Source organism: Pseudophryne corroboree, chromosome 3, assembly GCF_028390025.1.
Source record: "Pseudophryne corroboree isolate aPseCor3 chromosome 3, aPseCor3.hap2, whole genome shotgun sequence".
NCBI classification, from domain to species: Eukaryota; Metazoa; Chordata; class Amphibia; order Anura; family Myobatrachidae; genus Pseudophryne; species Pseudophryne corroboree.
This window is the reverse complement of record NC_086446.1, coordinates 218939067-218959605: the sequence shown is the minus strand read 5'-3', so window position 1 is coordinate 218959605 and position 20539 is coordinate 218939067. Positions and strand designations below refer to the sequence as shown.

General features: G+C 45.5%; 1 protein-coding gene across 5 annotated transcripts in view; it reads left to right on the top strand.

Moving 5' to 3' along the window:
* Nucleotides 1–20539, top strand: part of WAPL (WAPL cohesin release factor) — a 250583-nt gene that overhangs the window by 110935 nt on the left and 119109 nt on the right. For all 5 annotated transcript variants that reach the window (XM_063958820.1, XM_063958819.1, XM_063958817.1 and 2 more), the window contains 2 exons: nucleotides 2052–2276; nucleotides 16532–16643. In XM_063958820.1, the coding sequence (XP_063814890.1) occupies nucleotides 2052–2276; nucleotides 16532–16643 (337 nt within the window). The remainder of the gene's footprint in view (nucleotides 1–2051; nucleotides 2277–16531; nucleotides 16644–20539) is intronic.

Sequence of the window (20539 nt, the reverse complement as noted above, 5' to 3'; positions counted from 1 at the left end):
TGTGCCAAACTCCACTACCACACATCTCTAACCAACAAGTAACGGCGCAGCGTCCCCCAGATGGAATCAGAGAGAGAGATTTTACGGTAAGTAAACAAAAATCCCTATTTTTCACACCAAGTGGCATATTTACGTAATATTCTTGCTATCACTCGTTACTGATCTTAAATGGTGCTCTAACCATTTGGCTCCTAACTGTCATGTGTTTGAAAACAAGAACATCACTTGTTATTAAATATGTCCCCAAGTTCCTTTTGTTGCATCTGCGACTTTACACATATTTAAAGCTAATTCCTGTGTGGATAAAGTCACAGCCCAGTGTATCTCTGGTGCAGATTGAGTGGTATTTTGCTGCTCCTGTGGTGCAAATAAAGCACAAATTTAGAAGTTGCTATGCTAAACCACATCTCAAGGCTAGGTGTATAAGGACACATCTGTATACTTCGTATATCTTTCAGACAATTTTAAGTTGGTGGTTTTGTCAAAATGTGTATGATATAAAATAGAGATAATTTGACATGTTGGTTTATGTAATGGGTTTCTGCAGTACTTGAAATAAACTAAACTACCACGGAATGCAGTATTTAATGTACTCCTCACACAGTACTATTAGCGGTTGTGTTCCCTGTCCTAGGGACCTGTTTTATTTTTACAGAAGATCCGTGTTTAGCCCAAAGTTCCTCCTGTATTCAATTTAAAATAATAATGTATTATAATTTTATGCTTGTTGGATGTGTCATATATATATATATATATATATATATATATATATATATATATATATATATATATATATATATATATATATATATATATATATATATATATATATATATATATATATATATATAATCTTACCTTGACCCGGTGCCCTCACAAAATATGGGTTGCAGGCGACGGCGCTGCACTCAGGGCAAGAAATCAAGTACGACAACCACGTCTTCTTAACAACGTTTCAATCTTATTCAAAGATTTTCATCAGGTTAACCTGAGCCCTGAGTGCCGCGCCGTCGCCTGCCTCTCTCTCTCTCTCTATATATATATATATATATATATATATATATATATATATATATAGTGCCGGACGTCTTACAAAATTCAGTCTCACACCAGCATCATAGTAGACAACGTTTCAGTGCTTTTATTGTAGCACTTATAACTGACCTGACGAAAGTGCTGCAATAAAAGCACTGAAACGTTGTCTACTATGATGCTGGTGTGAGACTGAATTTTGTAAGACGTCTGGAGTGCCGGACCTACCTATTTCTTCTGCTATATATATATATATATATATATATATATATATATATATATATATATATATATATATATATATATATATATACTAGAGTATAAGCCGACTTTTTCAGCACTTTTTTTTTGTGCTGAAAAAGCCCCCTCGGCTTATACTCGAGTCAATGCAATGGGAAGGAGGGGACACGGAGGGCACAGTGCGCGCCTCTTCTGTGTCCCTCCTGCGTCTCGGCGGGTATATTAAATGAAGTACCCGTTCGTGAGCTCTGATTGTCTCACGAACCGGCACTTCATTTAACAGACCCGCCGGAGAGACACAGGAGAAGCGCGCGCTGTGCCCTCCGTGTCCCTTCTTCACAAGACAGCTGGAGCGGTAGAGGGTAAGTTACCGTATACCTGGCACTGGGTGAGCATATTTGGCTTTTGGGAGGGGGGGGGCTTTGCTTATCTGGCACTGTGGGGGCTTATCTGGCACTATGAGGTCTGTGTACGGCTAGAGCTGCATTTCCCACCCTAGGCTTATACTCGAGTCAATAAGTTTTCCCAGGTTTTTGTGGTAAAATTAGGTGCCTCGGCTTATATTCAGGTCGACTTATACTCGAGTATATACGGTAATAACATAACGCATCTAACAAGCAGCGTTGCTCTGAGTCGGTCAATGTTAGAAATAATAAAGTGTGTTTTAATCCATCACATAAACCATCCTATATACAACATATATAGTTACTTTTCCATAGTGTATAACTGCAATTCTAATTTTAGTCTTCAGTCTTACCCATTCTCTGTTCTCTTATTAGAATCTAGCGCTTTGTACTGCTGCACTGATGTACATACTAAGCAGAGACCGCTTAAACATGGACCTTGACCGTGCTAGTCTGGATCTTATGATCAGACTTTTGGAGATGGAGCAAGATACTACATCCAGGTATATGAATGAGAAGGATATGAACAAAATAAAAGAGAAAATCCGTAAGCTGTGTGAAACAGTCCACAATAAGCATCTAGATTTGGAGAATATCACGGTAAGTCGCCTTTGTACACTGATTAGTTTGCAGGTCTCTTTGACCACTTAATCCAACCTCTGTTTAAATGTTTTCTCTCTCTTCTCTACATACAGTACTGTGGTTTGTTAGCACTTATACAATGTTGCTATGAATAATTGCATGAAATTGCTAGAAAATATGGTTATTAGAAATATCAGTACTTCTAATTGCAAGATTTTTTTTTCTTTTCTTTTTTTCCATTTTTCTTTAATGTAAAACATTGTAGGCAGCAATGACAAATGCAGATGTTTGTCATGATTTTTTTCTTAACGAGTTTCCACCACACAGCCAGTCTTGGTACCGGCAGTGAAATATGTTCTTACTGTATCAATGGATTTTGCGGATTGCGTCCGATGTTTTCATTAATGAGGTGCTTCCATTCCACCATGATCGTTTAAGAAAAAGAATATATATTAGTTGCATTTGTTTAGATTGATTTGTGACCTGGTTCGGACACAGTAAGCTTAGCTGCTGTCAGAAAATCTGCTAAAGCTGCGGTTGTTTGGGATCAGGCGAGGGGGTGGCAACGCAGACCGTTGCAGAAAACCGATGCAGATTTCTTAGCCCCAGCAGCTTGAATTCCCCGGCCATGCCAAGAGTAACCAGAGGTTTATTCAGATGGCCAATGTTCATGCAGAGTGATCTGATGCTGCATCTTCAGAGGACGCAGCTGATCGCTGAAGCTGGGTTACATACTATTTACCTGCAGATATAATGCCGGCTGTTAAAATCTCAACAGCTGCATCCCGTCTGCCAAAATGCTGGCAGTGGGGCGAGCGCTGAGAGTCCCCTTGCAGGCTCACTTCGCTCACCATGCTGTGGGCTCGCTGCGCTCGCCACAGGTTCTGTTCTCACTCTATGGGGTAAATTTACTAAGATGAGAGTTCTATTTTAGATGTTATGTTGCCCATAGCAACCAATCAGATTCCAAGTATTATCTTCTAGAAGGTGCTAGATAAATGAGAAGTAGAATCTGATTGGTTGCTATGGGCAACATCCCATCTTAAATAGAACTCCCATCTTAGTAAATATACCCCTATGGGTGTCATGGACACCCACAAGTGGGAATGGCCCCTGTGCGCAGGGTTTCTGGCTGTAGTCATTGTTGGCTGTCAGGATTGCGGCGTTGGTATCCTGACCGCAGGGACCCCTACAGCCGGCAAATTGATTGCATCCCCTGAAGCCGGATCTACTAATTCTTAGAATTTGCATAATCTAATATTATCAAATTAATTTTTTGTTCGCTTTTATTAATAAAGCACTGACCCTATTCAGTGCTGTACTTCTAGGGGATCAATACAAATAAAGTATGACATGAGCTCACATTCTTACACTTGATACATAAGATATTGGAATAGCATTGCCACTGTTGGCAGGAAAAGTGTCTTCTGTACAGCAGGAGCATTATCAACTTTGCAATATGAAAGCAGACACAAACTAAGAATATCTGAAGTGTTGTGTATTCTGCAGTCACTTCCTCCATCCGTGCAATCTTTGCTTGCTAACAGGAAATGTGTGATTAAATAGCGCCTTTGGAAAGGGTCACACAGTTGTGTTAAGGTTCTGCAGAGTTTGAGCTCACTTGCAATGTAATACTGACATGAGACTTTAGGTCTCTATGATTCTTCTCCTCTTCTGACATGGGACAAACTGTGCACAAACATAGATAGCCATAAAACCTGGACTGTTAGGGTGCTTTGAAGACCAAGTTTGGGAAACACTCTGTTACTCGTTTCTTTGGCATCCATAAGGGATACTGGGGTTTACCTAATATGATGGGGTATAGAAGGGGTCCAAACTGGGTGTGCTGGCCCCTCCCCTCTGCCCCCTCCCACAGGCAGTTTAGAAAAAAGTGCCCTCAGGAGAGGATGCACCAGAGGATTCTTCTTCAGTTTCTTTTAAACTTTATTATTTTCGGTATACTGTCTGGGCAACAGTATACCAGCACTGTGGCAGTTAGGGGGGGGGGGGGGGGGGGGCGGTTACTTGCCTCTGTAAGCTGTCACAGCCGCTTCCCCGCTGCAGGACCACCGTCCTGAGAGGTTGTTAGTTCCGCGGGGCACTGCGCCTTGGCGGTCGCAATCGCAGCACGCTGTGCACCCTTAACATAGCCTGATGGTGACGTCAGTGGTGAGTACAAACCGGGGTCCCGCTAGGGGGCTACCCCGGTTCTTGGTGCGGCGAAACGTGGGGGTGATGCATACGGGACCCTCCACGGACGGTTCCGCTATAGCCCCCCTGTGTACACTCGCAGTAGTGCAAACTAACAGCCATTGTGATGTTTGTACAGTATATGGAGACTTTTCCAGTATAAAGATTCTATGTAGCTTAGGCGCCATTACAGGGGGCAGCCCTTACACAGAGCGGGACCAGCGGCATTTTGGCGTCTTCAGCAGCAGCAAGGAGACACAGCTCCTCCAGGCACTCCGGGATACACAGGAAACTGGTACAGGGGGAGAGCCGCTATTGTACACAATCTAGTGTCTTGAACAGGACAAGTAATCCGGTTTCTACTGTGTTATAAATATATTCGTCCTGCAGATTTCCTAAGTCTGACAGGCAGGGGTGTGCTGTCCTCCTCTCACTCTAAGTCTCCATCTCGCACGCAGTAAGGGCAGGCTTGTTATTGTACTGTTCTGCGTGTGTGAGTGGTGTTACTGTAATTATGGTCAAACACACATTATGCAAGGTTTGTCACACCAGATTCTCCCCTTCTACCACTGGTTCCCTATCGTGTGACCAATGCAGTCAGTCTTCCCAAGTTAGTGTAAAGACTGGGGGGGAGGGTCAGGAGCCATCCTGGCTCGGTGCCATGAAAACTATGACATGTCATCTCAGCTCTATGCTAATAAATGGACAACACAACAACTGCAACAGGCTGTTGCAGACCTGGCTGCTAAGGCTGATGAAAGACAGCCTCCCCTCCCTAGTTCAGGGCCACTTAAACTTGGGCTGCCTGCTCTACTCTCAGAATCTGATGAGGATATTCAGGAGGAGAGGGAGTAATTGGAACCTGATATAGAAGATTCCACTTCTACACAGGGTATTGAACCCCTCAATCTTGCTATCAGGAATGTATTAAAAATCCCTTTGGAAGACGCTGTTGCACCGCAGTCGTTTTTCCTAGCGCAGAAAAAGCTCAGTATCCCCTTCCCTGATTCTCCGGAACTAGATGAGATTTTTAAACAAGCCTGGAAAAATCTATTAGGTTACAAGGAGGTTTTTACGCTCTTTCCCATTTACACCGGAAGGTAGGAAACATTGGGAAGAACCCCCAGCAGTAGATGTCTGTCTCCCACCTCTCTAAGACGGTGGTATTGCCGGCCCCTGGGTCCTTTCAGCTCAAGGACCCTGGGGATAGGAAAATAGAAACTACACTAAAGTCTATTTGCACAGCGGCTAGCATGTCACAAAAACCTGTGATAACTGGTTGCTGGATGTCTCATGCCATCCATATCTGGCCGACTCAAATTCAAGAGGTCCTTTGCGGGGGATATGCCCCTGGTCACTGCGGTGACCCTCATCAAACACATTCAAGACACTGCACATGTGCTGTGTGACTCTCTCAAGGAGATAGGCACTATTAATGCTAGGACCACTACCATGGCAGTGTCGGCGCGCAGAGCTTTGTGGCTCTGTCAGTGGATTGTGGACGCGGATTCCAAGCGCAGTGTGGAGTCTATCCCTTTCTGAGGGGAGTGGCTCTTTGGGGTTGATTTAGATACATGGATTTCTAAGGTTACTGCAGGGAAATCCACGTTTCTCCCCTCTGGGGCCCCCGCCGGCTAGATGTTCCTACCCGGGGCCGTCTAACCAGTCCTTTCAGACCACCAGATACAGATCAAGAGCCAGAGGTGCCTCCAATGCGGCACGAGGCACCAGAGGTAAGACAGGAAAACCAGCTACTGTTGTTTCCCAGGAACCAAGCACCAGTTCAGCTTCCACAAAAGCCTCAGCATGACTGTGCCTCCCCACCCCGAGGGGATCTCGAGGTGGGAGCTCTTCTGCGTCACGTCCGCTTCATCTGGGATGGCTCCTGCCAGGATTCCTGGGTAAGGGACCTCATTTCCCAGGACTACAAGCTGGAGTTAGACAGCGCATCTCCCCAATGATTTTTCAAATCAGGCTTACCAGCTTTGGAGGATACATGGGTTACGCTGCAACAGGCTATCCTAAAGTTGGTCCAGTCCCAGGTCATTGTTCCAGTACCATTGCTACAACAGGGAAAGGGTTACTACTCCAATCTGTTTGTCGTACCGAAATCGTAAGGCCCATTCTGAATCTAAAATCCTTCAACAGAAGTCCCACTTGGAGCCAACTCAGCGGCTCCTGTACCTGCGAATGTGGCTGAATACTGTGGCCCAGAAAGTGGAGATGGTACAACTAGTCCTACGCACTACTCTGATATCCATTCATCTTTGCATACAGTTTTTGGGAAAGATGGTGGCCTCCTACGAAGCCATTCAATACGAAGGTACCATGCCAGAACGTTTCAATTGGATCTCCTGAGCAAGTGGTCCGGATCATATCTTAAGATGCACCGGATAAATTTTCTGTCACCTCAGGCCAGGATCTCTCCCCTGTGGTGGTTGCAGTCCTCAACCTACTGGAAGGTTGCAGTTTTGGGATTCAGGATTGGATCCTCCTCACGACAGATGCGAGCCTGAGAGGATGGTGAGCTGTCACCCAATTGGTTCGGTTCCGGGGAAGGTGGTCAACCCACGAAGCCCTTCTTCCAGTCAACATTCTAGAACTTCGGGCGATCTACAATGCTCTGCTTCAGGCCTCTCCTCTGCTCCGGGATCAGGCGATCCAAGTTCAGTCGGACAACGCCACGGCAGTGGCTTACATAAATCGACAAGGAGGGACAAAAAGCAGAGCCTGCATGAGAGAGGTGTTAAAAATACTCCTGGGCAGAAACGCAAGAGCAATGTCCGCAATCTTCATTCCGGGGGTGGACAACTGGGAAACGGGCTTCCTCAGTAGCCACAATCTCCACCCGGGAGAGTGGGGTCTCAACCACTAGGTGTTTCAACAGATTGACTTGTGGTGCTGCCCATGGGTAGACTTGATGGCTTCTCGACTCAACAAGACGCTTCCCTGGTATTGCTCAAGAACCAGGGACCCTGAAGTGAGGGCAATAGACGCGCTGACGTCTCCTTGGCCTTATCGGTTGGTCTACCTGTTTTCCTCCGATTCCGTTGCTCCCGAGGGTGCTCAAGCAAATCAAGAATCAGGGAGTCCAGGCAATTCTGAATGCTCCGAATTGGTCTTGGAGGGTGTGGTATGCAGATCTTCTGGACATGTACATGACAGACCCTTTGCCTCTGCCACTGAGAAAAGATCTTCTGCAACAAGGACTGTTCGCCTACCTGAACTTACGGTGACTTGGTTTGACGGCTTGGAACTTGAGCGGAACATCCTAGCTCGCAAAGGCCTTTCCAAGAAGGTTATTGCAACCATGTTTCAGGCCAGAAAACCTGTAACGTCAAAACACTATCATATCTGGAGGAGATATGTCTCCTGGTGCGAGGAACGCACATATCCACCTGCAGAGTTTTACTTGGGACGTCTCTTACGTTTCCTGCAGGCTGGTGTGGATAAGGGCTTACGTCTGACTTCCCTTAAGGTCCAGATTTCAGCGCTCTCAATTTTCTTCCAGAAGAAGTTGATAGTGTTGCCAGAAGTTCAGACCTTCTTCTTGCAGAGAGTTCTCCACATACAGTCTCCATTTGTGTCACCCACGGCACCCTGGGACTTGAATGTGGTGGTGGCATTTCTACAGTCCTCCTGGTTTGAACCTTTGAGGACGGTAGAAGATAAGTACCTCACGTGGAAGACTGTGATGTTGCTGGCCCTGGCTTCTGCTAGGTGTGTTTCGGAATTGGGGGCATTATCATGTAAAAGTCCCTACTTGGTCTTTTACGAGGACAGAGCTGAGCTCAGGACTAGACAGCAGTTCCTGCCGAAGGTTATCTCTGCATTCCACTTGAATCAACCGATTGTTGTCCCATCAAGCTCTGGTACATCTGCTATTCCGGAGCTGTTAGATGCTGTGAGAGCTTTGAAGATCTATGTCAAGAGAACGACTCGGATCAGAAAGACGGATTCCTTGTTCGTGCTATACGATGCGCAGAAAAATGGTTGCCCTGCTTCTAAGCAGTCCATTGCTTGTTGGATTAGGTTGACACATAGGCCAACAGGCCTATGTGTCGGCATTCTTGCCCATTCCACAGTCTCTGAAAGCCCACTGTACAAGATCAGTGGGGTCTTCCTGGGCGGCTCCCCGTGGAGTCTCGGCCTTGCAACTATGCTGAGCTGCTACCTGGCCGGGGAAGAACACCTTTGTGAAGTTCTACACGTTTGATACCGTGGCCAAAGAGGATACCCAGTTTGGGCAGTCGGTACTGCAGGCGTCTCCGCACGTTCCCGCTCGTTCTGAATGCTTTGGGACGTCCCCATCGTATTAAGTAAACCCCAGTATCCCTTATGAATGCCAGCAAAAACAGGATTTTAATACCTGCTGGTAAATCCCTTTCTCGTAGTCCATAAGGGATACTGTGCGCCCGCTGCAGTGCGTTGACTTCTCTGCAGGTTTTTTGTTTTCCAAGAGTTACCTGTTCAGCTGTTGCCGTTTTGTTCCAGCCGTTGCTGGTTGTTTTATGTTATGGTGTGCTGGTGTGTGAATCTTACCACTCATTATGTTCCTTCTCTCAAGTATGTCCTTTCTCCTTCGGGCACTATTTTGCTTATAACTGCCTGTGGGAGGGGCCATAGAGGGGAGGAGCCAGCACACCCAGTTGAAGAAATTTAAAGTGCACCAGCTCCTTTTGACCCCTTCTATACCAGTGGCGTGTGGCGAGGTCAGTGGCTGGTGAGGCACTACAGCCATAATGCCCGCCGAATCCTGCTGATGACCCCTACCGCTGCCGAGCCAATGCCCGCTACTGCCTCTGAGCGGATGCCCGCTGCCACCGCCAATGGCTTACAAACTCGCCCACCATCAACTGACCCAGCCCTCCGCTACTAATGTGCATCTCAGTCCGATGCTGCCTGCCTTCTCATCATACTTGTGATATATTGTACATTTTTATAGAAAAATAAATAAAAATTAGTGTTTGGGACTGGAAAGGGAGTGGGAGGAGGACATGAATGCAATTTTGTTGCCCAGGGCTTTCATTAACTTAATGGAGAAGGGTCTGAATGGGTTAAAAAAAAATTAAAAAATTTAAAGTATGAGGTTTCCCCTCCTAAGTATAACCAGCCTTGGGCTCTTTGAGCCGGTCCTGGTTGTTTAAATACTGGGGAAAAAATTGGACAGGGGTTCCCTGTATTTAGACAACCAGCACCGGGCTCTTAGTCCATGTAGAATCCAATAGGGGTACCTGTAAAAATGAGAGAGAGATTACTTACCTACATCCCACGCCGATCACATCCACTTGTCCATGTAGAATCCAATAGGGGTACTGTAAAAATGAAAATTATACTTACAAACGAAGTAATCCACAGGAGGTGGAGAGAGAGAAAGATGGCTGGGAGCGGGAGGACGGAGGAGCACAGACAGGAGAGTGCTGCTGCTGGCTGGGAGGACTGAACCGGCGCTGGAGCCGGAGGAGGAACGAGGGGTGGGGATTCCTTAGAATTTGGAAATTTGTATAATAAACCCAATTTCACAATTGTGTGAGACACAGAATCATATCCAGAAGTTTAAATGTTTTAGAATTTTTTTTTTTAGTCAAGTTCTGCTTTGCTTTCCTTACTGTAAAGCCACTGAGAAGTGGGAGTTTCTTGTACACATTTTAGAGCATATGTTCTTTAGGCCTATAAAATTCTGCTGATAGTTGAAACTTTTTGAAATCATTGATATGCTCCCAGACTCACTTCTGCGTTCTTTTGCTGCTCTTCATATTGGTTTTGACATTGGCCTTAATTTTCAGAAGTGTTAAATAGCAATTTGCCATTTTTGAAAGTGTTAATTATAAAATGTGCATTTTACAGATGTATCCTCCATACATCAAGCCTCAATAATGCCATATGGCAGTGTTTCCCAAACTGTGTGTCTAGGCACCCTTGGGTGCCTCAGGACACTAGCAGGGGTGCCTTGGATTGGTGGTCCAGGACCAATTCAAACTAATTTTGGTCAAAGTAATAGACAAAACCAGTGCTTGTGGTTGCCAGTTATAAAATATGAGGACAAACGGAAGCAAATATTGTCCCGCAACACACTTAAGCTGGCCATACACCTAAAGATTTATCTGTCCAATCTGGCTGGTTGGAATGAAAATCTGGTAATGGATGAGAGCAAATGGCAATTGACCATTTGCTTCTAAATGCCATAAATATGACAAAAAGGTTGTTCAAACAAATTGGTTAAATCAAATGGATTTAACCAATTTGTCTGACCATTTTTGTCTGTTTCCAGTGTTTGGGAGCAAATGGTAATTGTCATTTGCTCTCCTCCATTACCAGATTTTCATTCCAACCAGCCAGATTGGACAGATAACTCTTTAGGTGTATAGCCAGCTAAGAAACTAAGGATGAGACACACACATAATTTACTTATTGTTTTCTAAAATTCTCAAATAAACTTTTGGCCTAGGGGTGCTGTAAAAAAATGCTGATAACGCACCAGCCAATCAGCTCCAATATGTAAATTGACAGTTAGGAGCTGACTGGCTGGTGCCTTATCACCTTGCACTTTTCAGTGCTTTATCACTTCTCCAGGCTTAATACAACTGCCCTGTTTTGTCTTATTTGCTGCATTAACAGATGCAGCAAAACACCCCTCTGTGTACTGCAGATGCTCGGCTCTAACCACACTGGAATAAGTTTTAAACGTGTACAAAGTTGCAGGTGAAGTACAACGAAACGTGGCATGAGAGAGAGCCGCTGCACTGTAGCACTTCATATGCTGATTCAGTCTCATTGACACACAAATACAAATTGATCATTGTAATCTAGCAAAGTAGTGTGGTCAATTCCAGTTGTTTCATTTGTGCAAATAAGATGTTCTTTTCAAGCAATAAAGCCGTTTGGTAAAGCCAAATCGTCCAGGACCAGATGCACTGGACATATCTGTATTTTTTTAAATGTAGATCTTAACCATATATAGTTTAGCATTTTCATAAGCACGCTATACCAGTATAGGTAGATTGTGTTGGTAAAACATATGGAAACCATTTAAAATAACCACAAATCCATATCTAATACATATACGGCGGGATGTAATGGCGACGGAGGTTGCGGGATGTCATCAGATTTCGGGGCCTTTTTTAAATTGGCATTCACTCACTAACCATGTTTTTGCATTGTAAGTGATTGCCCCTTTTAAAATAAAATCCAAATTCGGCCAGCATCCTGCCACTGTAGTCCAAAATTGTGTGATCAATATTATATTTTCATCTGATTATAGATTCCACTTGCTGTTACATTGAAGCAGCAGTTTTATTACTTAAAGGGAATGGGCAGTGTCCAGGGTGCCAGTAGATGGAAGTGATTTATACTAAATTCCCAAAACCCAATGATGCGGGTGGACACGGGCTGTAAAATAAATTATGGCGAATGTCTTCCCATATTAGTGCATAAAAAATGAAGACGTGAACCTTGTTTTTCTCTTACGTCCTAGAGGATGCTGGGGTCCACATTAGTACCATGGCCATTAAGAGTTTGAGAGTGTTGGTTGGCTCCTCCCTATATGCCCCTCCCACCAGACTCAGTTTAGAAAATGTGCCCGGAGGAGCCGGTCACAGCTAGGGGAGCTCTACTGAGCTTTTCTAGTTAGTTTAGCGTTGTTTTTTTTTACAGGAGGCTGTTGGCAACAGCCTGCCTGCAGCGTGGGACTATGGGGGGGAGCAGTGTCCGCCCTGCGGGGTCTGAGCAACTGTCTCCGCTGACTGGACACTGAGCTCCAGAGGGGTCGGATCGTTCTCCGCCACAGGGGACCGCTCGCTCCGCCAACCCCTTACAGAGCTGAAGAGTGGTGAGTGAAACACCAACCCCCCTAGCAAGCGAGGGGCCAGTGTGAAGATGGCGGCACAGGGGAGGGAGCGCAGTATTTACTGCGCTCCTATGAAGGTCCAGAGGCACATGGTGCAGCGCTATGAGGGGCGCCCTGGGCCAGCTCTCACCCCCACACTGGTCAGCAAGTCTGTCGGGGTCCGCGGATCTCCGCCAGCACATTTCTCCTCAGGCCTGTGAAGAGCGGGAAGACAGCGTCATTAAGGGGGCGGAGCTTCTCAGAGCGGACCCAGCAGCATTCCAGCGCCATTTTCCTGCCTGCACAGCGCTGGATGGAAGAACAGGTCCCTCCACAGCAGCTCCAGTACACGGTACCAGGGGGTTGTAGAAGGGAGGGAGGCTGTAAAACGATTCTCTCTCCTATTAAGGGACACAGTCTGTGCTGGTATGGGGTCTCCCTTTACTTAAAGCGCTGTGGTGTGTGTTGGCTCCGATCTGTGGCTCTCTCTTGCCATTCTTGGGGGGCAAACTCTGTCTGCCCCCACCTGTGTGTGTGTGGAGTGTTTGGTGGTGTCCTTTAGCTATGGGACACTGTGTCATATGCTGCAGAGGATTTATCCTCACAGGATGATACCATTCCATGTAATCAGGATAGCACTGGTTTAGCACAGATACCAGCAAGGGAACCAGAGTGGTTTTCCTCTATCAAAACTTGGATTTCTCAGATTTCTGACTGTTGCAAGTAATGAATCTGCAACCCAGGTATTACAGAACTCTGTGGCAGTATGGCCTGTTTCTGGTACCTCAGGACGCCCCGCTATATACTCCCACAAACACGCGCTTGAGCATGTCACACAAAACGACACGGATACCGATTCTGACACTACAGATGGTGATGGGGATGTGTTGCGGGGGTCCGCATCTCTTGTAAAGGGGGTGCAATTGTTGATAGAGGCTATCAGGGATATGTTAAATGTTAATGATACCACACCTGAGCAGGTTGAGGAGGCTTTTTACACTGAAATTAAAAAAGCCTCGCTAACCTTCCCTGCATCAAAGGAATTGAATGCTATATTTGAAAAAGCATGGGAAAATCCTGAGAAAAAATTCCAGGTCCCTCTAAGGGTCCAGGTGGAATTTCCTTTCCCTGTGCAGGCTAGGAAAAAATGGGAAGACCCGACGATTGTTGACGCCTGTGTGTCTAGACTCTCAAAGAATATGGTTTTACCTGTTCCAGGATCTACCGCCTTAAAGGAGCCGGCTGATAGGAAAATTGATATCACGCTTAAATCAATGTATACTGCTTCAGGGGCCATATTACGTCCCACTATTGCTACTGGATTGCAAAGGCAATAGTAAAGTGGTTGGCTACCTTACTTGAGGATTTGGATACTATGGATAGGGATGACGTTGCTTTGTATTTATGCAACATACATGATTCTGCAGGTTTTATGGTTGACTCCATGAAAGACCTTGGTTCCATGGCTGCGGGAATTTCTTCCATGTCTGTTTCAGCTTGTCGGGGACTGTGGCTGCGCCAGTGGTCGGCCGACGCGGAATCCAGAAGGAGTGTGGAGTCCCTACCCTATACAGGTCAGGCTCTCTTTGGGGAAGCTCTAGACGCGTGGATATCCACCGCTACAGCGGGTAAATCTCCGTTTTGTCCCTCAGCAGCACCTGCTTCTGAAGAAATCTTTCTCTTTATCTGCACCGCAGTCCTTTCGGCCTAACGAGCCAAGAAAGGCCAGAACATCAAGCACCTTCTTTAGGGAAGGTCGGTTTAAGTCCAAGAAACCTGCCGCTGCAGGTTCCCAGGAACAAAAGCCTACTTCGGGTACGCCAAAGTCCTCCGCATGACGGTGGACTGCACACCCCGGTTGTGGGGCCAGTGGGAGCGAGACTCGAACACTTCAGTCATGTCTGGATATCGTCCGGCCTGGATCCCTGGGTGATAGATATTGTGTCTCAGGGATGCAGGCTGGAATTTCAAAGTCTACCTCCTCATCGCTTTTTCAAGTCAGGCTTACCAACTCTGTTGGAGGATAGCATGGTACTACAAGACGCTGTCCAAAAACTGGTGAAGGTGCAGGTCATTGTGCCAGTGCCACCTCACATCTTGACCAAAGGTTACTATTCGAACCTTTTCGTGGTACCGAGACCGGATGGTTCGGTCAGGCCCATTCTGAACCTAAAATCATTGAACCTCTTTCTAAGGGAGTTCAAGATGGAGTCTCTCAGGGCGGTGATATCAGGTCTGGAAGAGGGGGAATTCCTGGTATCACTGGATATCAAGGATGCGTACCTCCACATTCCGATCTGGCTGCCGCATCAGTCTTATCTCCGCTTCGCATTGTTGGACTGTCATTTCCAGTTCCAGCCCCTGCCATTCGGCCTCTCCACAGCACCGAGGGGGTTTACCAAGGTAATGGCGGAAATTATTGTCCTCCGCAAGCAAGGGGTGAACATCATTCCATATCTGGACGATCTGCTGATAAAGGCATCGTCCAGGGAGAAGCTACTGCAGTCAATTGTTCTCACAACACGGCTGCTCCAGAGTCACGGTTGGATTCTGAACCTTCCAAAGTCACAATTGGAACCAACCCAGAGGTTGTCATTTCTGGGAATGATCCTGGATACGGAAGTGCAGTGGGTGTTTCTTCCGCCGGAAAAGGCGTTGGTGATACAAGCTATGGTCCTGAAGCCACCCCTGGTGTCGGTTCATCCATCAATGCATTTGCCTATTGGGAAAGATGGTGGCCTCTTACGAGGGGAGTTCTGTATATCCAACCTCCCTTTGTACCGCCTACTGCGCCCTGGGACCTTAAGGTGGTGTTGCAGTTCCTCCAGTCGGACTGATTTGAGCCTCTACAGGAGGTAGAGGTCAAGTTTCTTACATGGAAGGCGGTCACGTTGTTGGCCTTAGCTTCTGCTAGACGTGTGTCCGAGCTTGGGGGCTTGATCCTGTAAAAGCCCTTACTTGATCTTCCACGAAGATAGAGCTGAGCTCCGGACACGTCAGCAGTTTCTTCTGAAGGTCGGCGTTTTCATATCAACCAACCTATTGTGGTGCCAGTGGCTACTGACTCTTCAATTAATCATCAAAGTCCTTGGATGTCGTAAGGGCTCTGAAGATATGTGAAGAGTACTTCTTGTCACAGAAAGTCGGACTATATGATCCCAAGAAAATTGGGTGTCCTGCTTCTAAGCAGACGATCTCTCGCTGGATCAGGTTCACTATCCAGCATGCTTATTCTACGGCAGGACTGCCGTGTCCAAAATCTGTTAAGGCCCACTCTACTCGTAAGGTGGGGTCTTCCTGGGCGGCTGCCCGGCGTGTCTCGGCAGTGCAACTTTGCAGAGCTGCAACTTGGTCTGGGTCGAACACGTTTGCAAAGTTTTACAAGTTTGATACTTTGACTGAACTTAAGATCATCAGAGGCCAATCAGTTCTGCAGGAACCTCCGCGCTCTCCCTCCCGCTCTGGGAGCTTTGGTACATCGCCATGGTACTAATGTGGACCCCAGCATCCTCTAGGACGTAAGAGAAAACAGGATTTTAGTTACCTACCGGTAAATCCTTTTCTCGTTGTCCATAGAGGATGCTGGGCGCCCACTTCGTTTTCCTGCAAAGGTTATTTGGTTTAGTACCACTTCGTTTTAGTTGAGTACTGCGTTGTTACTTGGTAAGTAATGTTTCAGCAGTTGCTGAATGTTTAAGCTACGTTGGCTTGACGTGCCTTGTATGTGTGAGCTGGTATGAATCTCACCACTATCTGTGTATAATCCTTCTCTCGAAGTATGTCGTCTCCTCAGGCACAGTTTCTAGACTGAGTCTGGTGGGAGAGCAAAGAGGGAGGAGCCAGCCCACACTCTCAAACTCTTAAAGTGCCAATGGCTCCTGGTGGACCAGTCTATACCCCATGGTACTAATGTGGACCCCAGCATCCTTATGGACTATGAGAAAAGGATTTACCGGTAGGTAACAAAAATCCTATTTTCATTCCTAATAAGTTAGGACTATGATAGTTGAATGGCAAACTGAAAATACCTTTTTTATTTTTAAAACTTCCTCTTTAAACTTCCCTATACTCTATAACATTGTCTTCTGGTTGCTCGGAGTACTATTAAACAACATAGTAAGGAGTGTTTTTTGTCATTAACTAAGTTAATTATGCAAGCAATTGCTTTTATATGCTGTTTGGCTTGTTTGTGTGTGAGGTTTTTAACGTGGTCATGCATATATTAGAAGTATTATTTTGTGCTTCTTTTAATTCACAGACTGGTCATTTAGCTATGGAGACATTATTGTCTCTTACATCGAAACGAGCAGGCGACTGGTTTAAAGAGGAACTAAGACTTTTAGGTGGACTTGACCATATTGTAGACAAAGGTATGTTTTCATTTACTGCACTATGTTGTACATGTTAATGAATATTTATTAACCGTTTCATATATAGTGCAGCATATTCCGTTGTGCTTTAGAATTGTAAACAGTGAAAAAACAAACTGGGTAATAACAGTCGTAGAGGTTGGAAGGCCCTTCTCGCAAGCTTACAATCTATAGTGAAATAGGCATTGATACACAAGGATAGGTGCTATCTATTGTATAATGGTCCAGCCAGATTGCAAAGGATCTTGGTGAGCTGTATGATATGGTCACACAGCAATGTTGGCCTGGGATCAGGAGGATGTGAAAGTGAAGTAAGAGAAAATGTGAGGATATGTTTGGACTGTAGAGAGGGAATGTAATTAGATAGGAAAGCTTATGTAGGTTATGTGGGCAGTTCCGGAATTTGATATGAAGATTTGATCCTAGTTTGCTGTGAAGAACGTGTGTGAATTTTACACTTTTATCAAAACTGGGTTATATACAAAAGTCCCATGAAAAGCTTCCTCCTGACTGGTACTGCCTTACACTTTATAGAACATATTTGCAGTTATTAAGCCATACTGCCCATAAATTGGAAATTTATGCCATTGCTCATTGTCTTTACTTGCTCTGTGAACAAAAATCTAGGTAGACAGCCAATAGGTTGACAGGTACAAAAGTTCTGCAAGAACAATGGAGGTGATTTTGCACCAGACACAGAAAGAGATAAATAACCAAAAAATATACAATTTAAGGGGATACCCCTAGATAATGTCACTCTGGTGGTGCACCCTAAGTCAAACAGTAGAACTATTTAAGCACAAGTAGAGAAGAAGAAAGACCTTTTTTTTTTTTTTTTTTTTGTGGGTGCACTCTTGAAAGTATTATACGAAAGGCAGTATATGGTAAAGGATTAAAACATACACTTTATTATCGTCTAAAATAAAAGTACATTTATAAAACAACATTTATAGTTTAAAAACAGACGTCTAAGGTTTTATGGTCGCGTGTAATCACTTAAGATAGGTACGTTTATTGAACTATAGACCACAGGCACTTATCCTGCAAACTTTTAATTGGATAAAGACCAACTGGTCAGTGGTAAGGACTCTCGGAAATGTCGCGTGTTGTCAAGCAGTATTTTAGTGTCACATTAAATAGAGTGGATATTGTAGAGACCGTGTACGAATACTTAGAATAGAAAGAAATTAACAGTAATTCTGCTGTCAGTGTTTGGCATTTCCCCTGACAGCTCCGGTCCTCCTTGTAACATTGGGTACAGTGGTAACTATATCTGGCTATTGTGCCACAATACATACCTACTGCTATAAGTTTGGTCTATATCCAATTAATAGTTGATAGGATAAGCGGCTTTGGTCTATAGTTCAATATACGAACCTATCGTAAGTAAACAGGGCCATAAAACCTTAGCTGTATGTTTTTAAACTATAAATGTTGTTTGTCCCCAACGACTGGATACTTTTATTTTAGACTATAATAATTATTTACCATATGCTGACTTTTGTATAATACTTTCAAGAGTGCACCCACAAAAGAGACTTTCTTCTCTACTTGTGCTTAAATAGGTACAAAAGTTCAACAGTTTCAAAAGGTCGGCGCATCATGTTTCTTTGGGTTTTCACATTTTTTCCCAACATTTGCTTAATTTACTATCTACGTGGACTACGATTGGGAATAGTAACTTGTGCGCAAAGCGAGCTACCTTGCCCAAAAAGTGGTGAGCATCTACATTTCTATTGATCCGGCCAGGATGTGGGCAGACCCAAAAAACAACACAAAACCTGTCAACCTTTTTTGTCGGCCTTTTCGCCCTGTTGACCTTAACATTTGCTGACCTACTGTACCTGTGGACTATGTTGTCTACCTATTCACCGTCTGCCTAGACATTGTAGATGTTTTATACCACACCCATATGAAGTAGAAGTGTGCCATTGGGCACTTCTAGCATGCTTATTGGGTTAATATTGGATTATCTACAGTAGTTAGTGGGAGATTTATCAACATGTTACTGTTCTCTGAAACCGTTGTCATACAACTTGTGAAGCGTTTATAACCCCATTTATGAGGAACATATGTAAAAAAAACAAAGGCTTATCACTACTAGGGGCATATGTATCATAGCTTGGAGAGTGATAAAGTGGAAAGATATAGGGGTATATGCAATTCACGGCGAATCGCGGCAAATTATCGCCGTTTTTTTAATTCGACACAATTCGACAGGTGAATTCCGGCAGGTGGCTGCCGGAATTCACCATATTCAATGAAAAACGGATTCGACAGTCCCGCGGGCGAAAAACGGCCGATTTGCCGGATTTTGCAGCGAATTAAAAAAACGGGGAAAAACGTGAAAAACCCGGAAAAAAATGGCGTGGGGTCCCCCCTCCAAAGCATAACCAGCCTCGGGCTCTTCGAGCTGGTCCTGGTTCTAAAAATGCGGGGTAAAAATTGACAGGGGATCCCCCGTATTTTTAAAACCAGCACCGGGCTCTGCACCTGATGCTGGTGCAAAAAATACGGGGGACAAAAAGAGTAGGGGTCCCCCGTATTTTATACACCAGCATCGGGCTCTACTAGCTGGACAGATAATGCCACAGCCGGGGGTCACTTTTATACAGCGCCCTGCGGCCGTGGCATTAAATATCCAACTAGTCACCCCTGGCCGGGGTACCCTGGGGGAGTGGGGACCCCTTCAATCAAGGGGTCCCCCCCCCCCCAGCCACCCAAGGGCCAGGGGTGAAGCCCGAGGCTGTCCCCCCCCATCCAATTGCTGCGGATGGGAGGCTGATAGCCTTGAGTAAAATGACAAGAATATTGTTTTTTCCAGCAGTACTACAAGTCCCAGCAAGCCTCCCCCGCAAGCTGGTACTTGGCGAACCACAAGTACCAGCATGCGGGAGAAAAACGGGCCCGCTGGTACCTGTAGTTCTACTGGAAAAAAAATACCCAAATAAAAACAGGACACACACACCGTGACAAGTAAAACTTTATTACACACTGCCGACACACACATACTTACCTATGTTGACACGCCGACTGCCACGGTCTCCGACGATCCGAGGGTACCTGTGAAAACAATTATACTCACCTTCCAGCGTCCAGAGGTACATCCACGTCCAGAGATAATCCACGAACTTGTTAAAAAAACAAAACGAACACCCGTTCCATGCCGGACTGAAAGGGGTCCCATGCTTTCACATGAGACCCCTTTCCACGAATGCCGGGACATCACGTGACTCCTGTCACTGAAGTCCCTTCAGCCAATCAGGAAGCGCTACTTCCGTGGCGCTCACCTGATTGGCTGTGCGCTGTCTGAGCTGTCAGACAGCGCATCGCAAAGCCGCTCCATTAGTTTCAATGGTGGGAACTTTGCCGTCAGCGGTGGGGTTACCCGCGGTCAGCCGCTGACCGGCGGGTGACCTCACCGCTAGCCGCTAAGTTCCCACCATTGAATATAATGGACGGAGCTGTGCAATGCGCTGTCTGAGTTCAGACAGCGCACAGCCAATCAGGTGAGCGCAACGAAGTTGCGCTTCCTGATTGGCTTTAGAGACCTTTGTGTGACAGCTGTCACTGACAGGTCTCATTCGTGGAAAGGGGTCTCATGTGTCAGCATGGGACCCCTTTCAGTCCGGTGGTCCGGGTGTTCGTTTTCTTTTTTTGCCAAGTCCGTGGATTTATCTCTGGACCATGGCTGAGGTGAGTATATTGATCTTTTCTTTTCAGGTATCCGTGGATTCTACATGGAGAAGAGGACCGATGTCGGCGTGTGAACATAGGTAAGTATGTGTGTGTCGGCAGTGTGTAATAAAGTTTTACTGTCACGGTGTCTGTGTACTGTTTTTATTTGGGTATTTTTTTTCCAGTAGAACTACAGGTACCAGCGGGCCCGTTTTTCT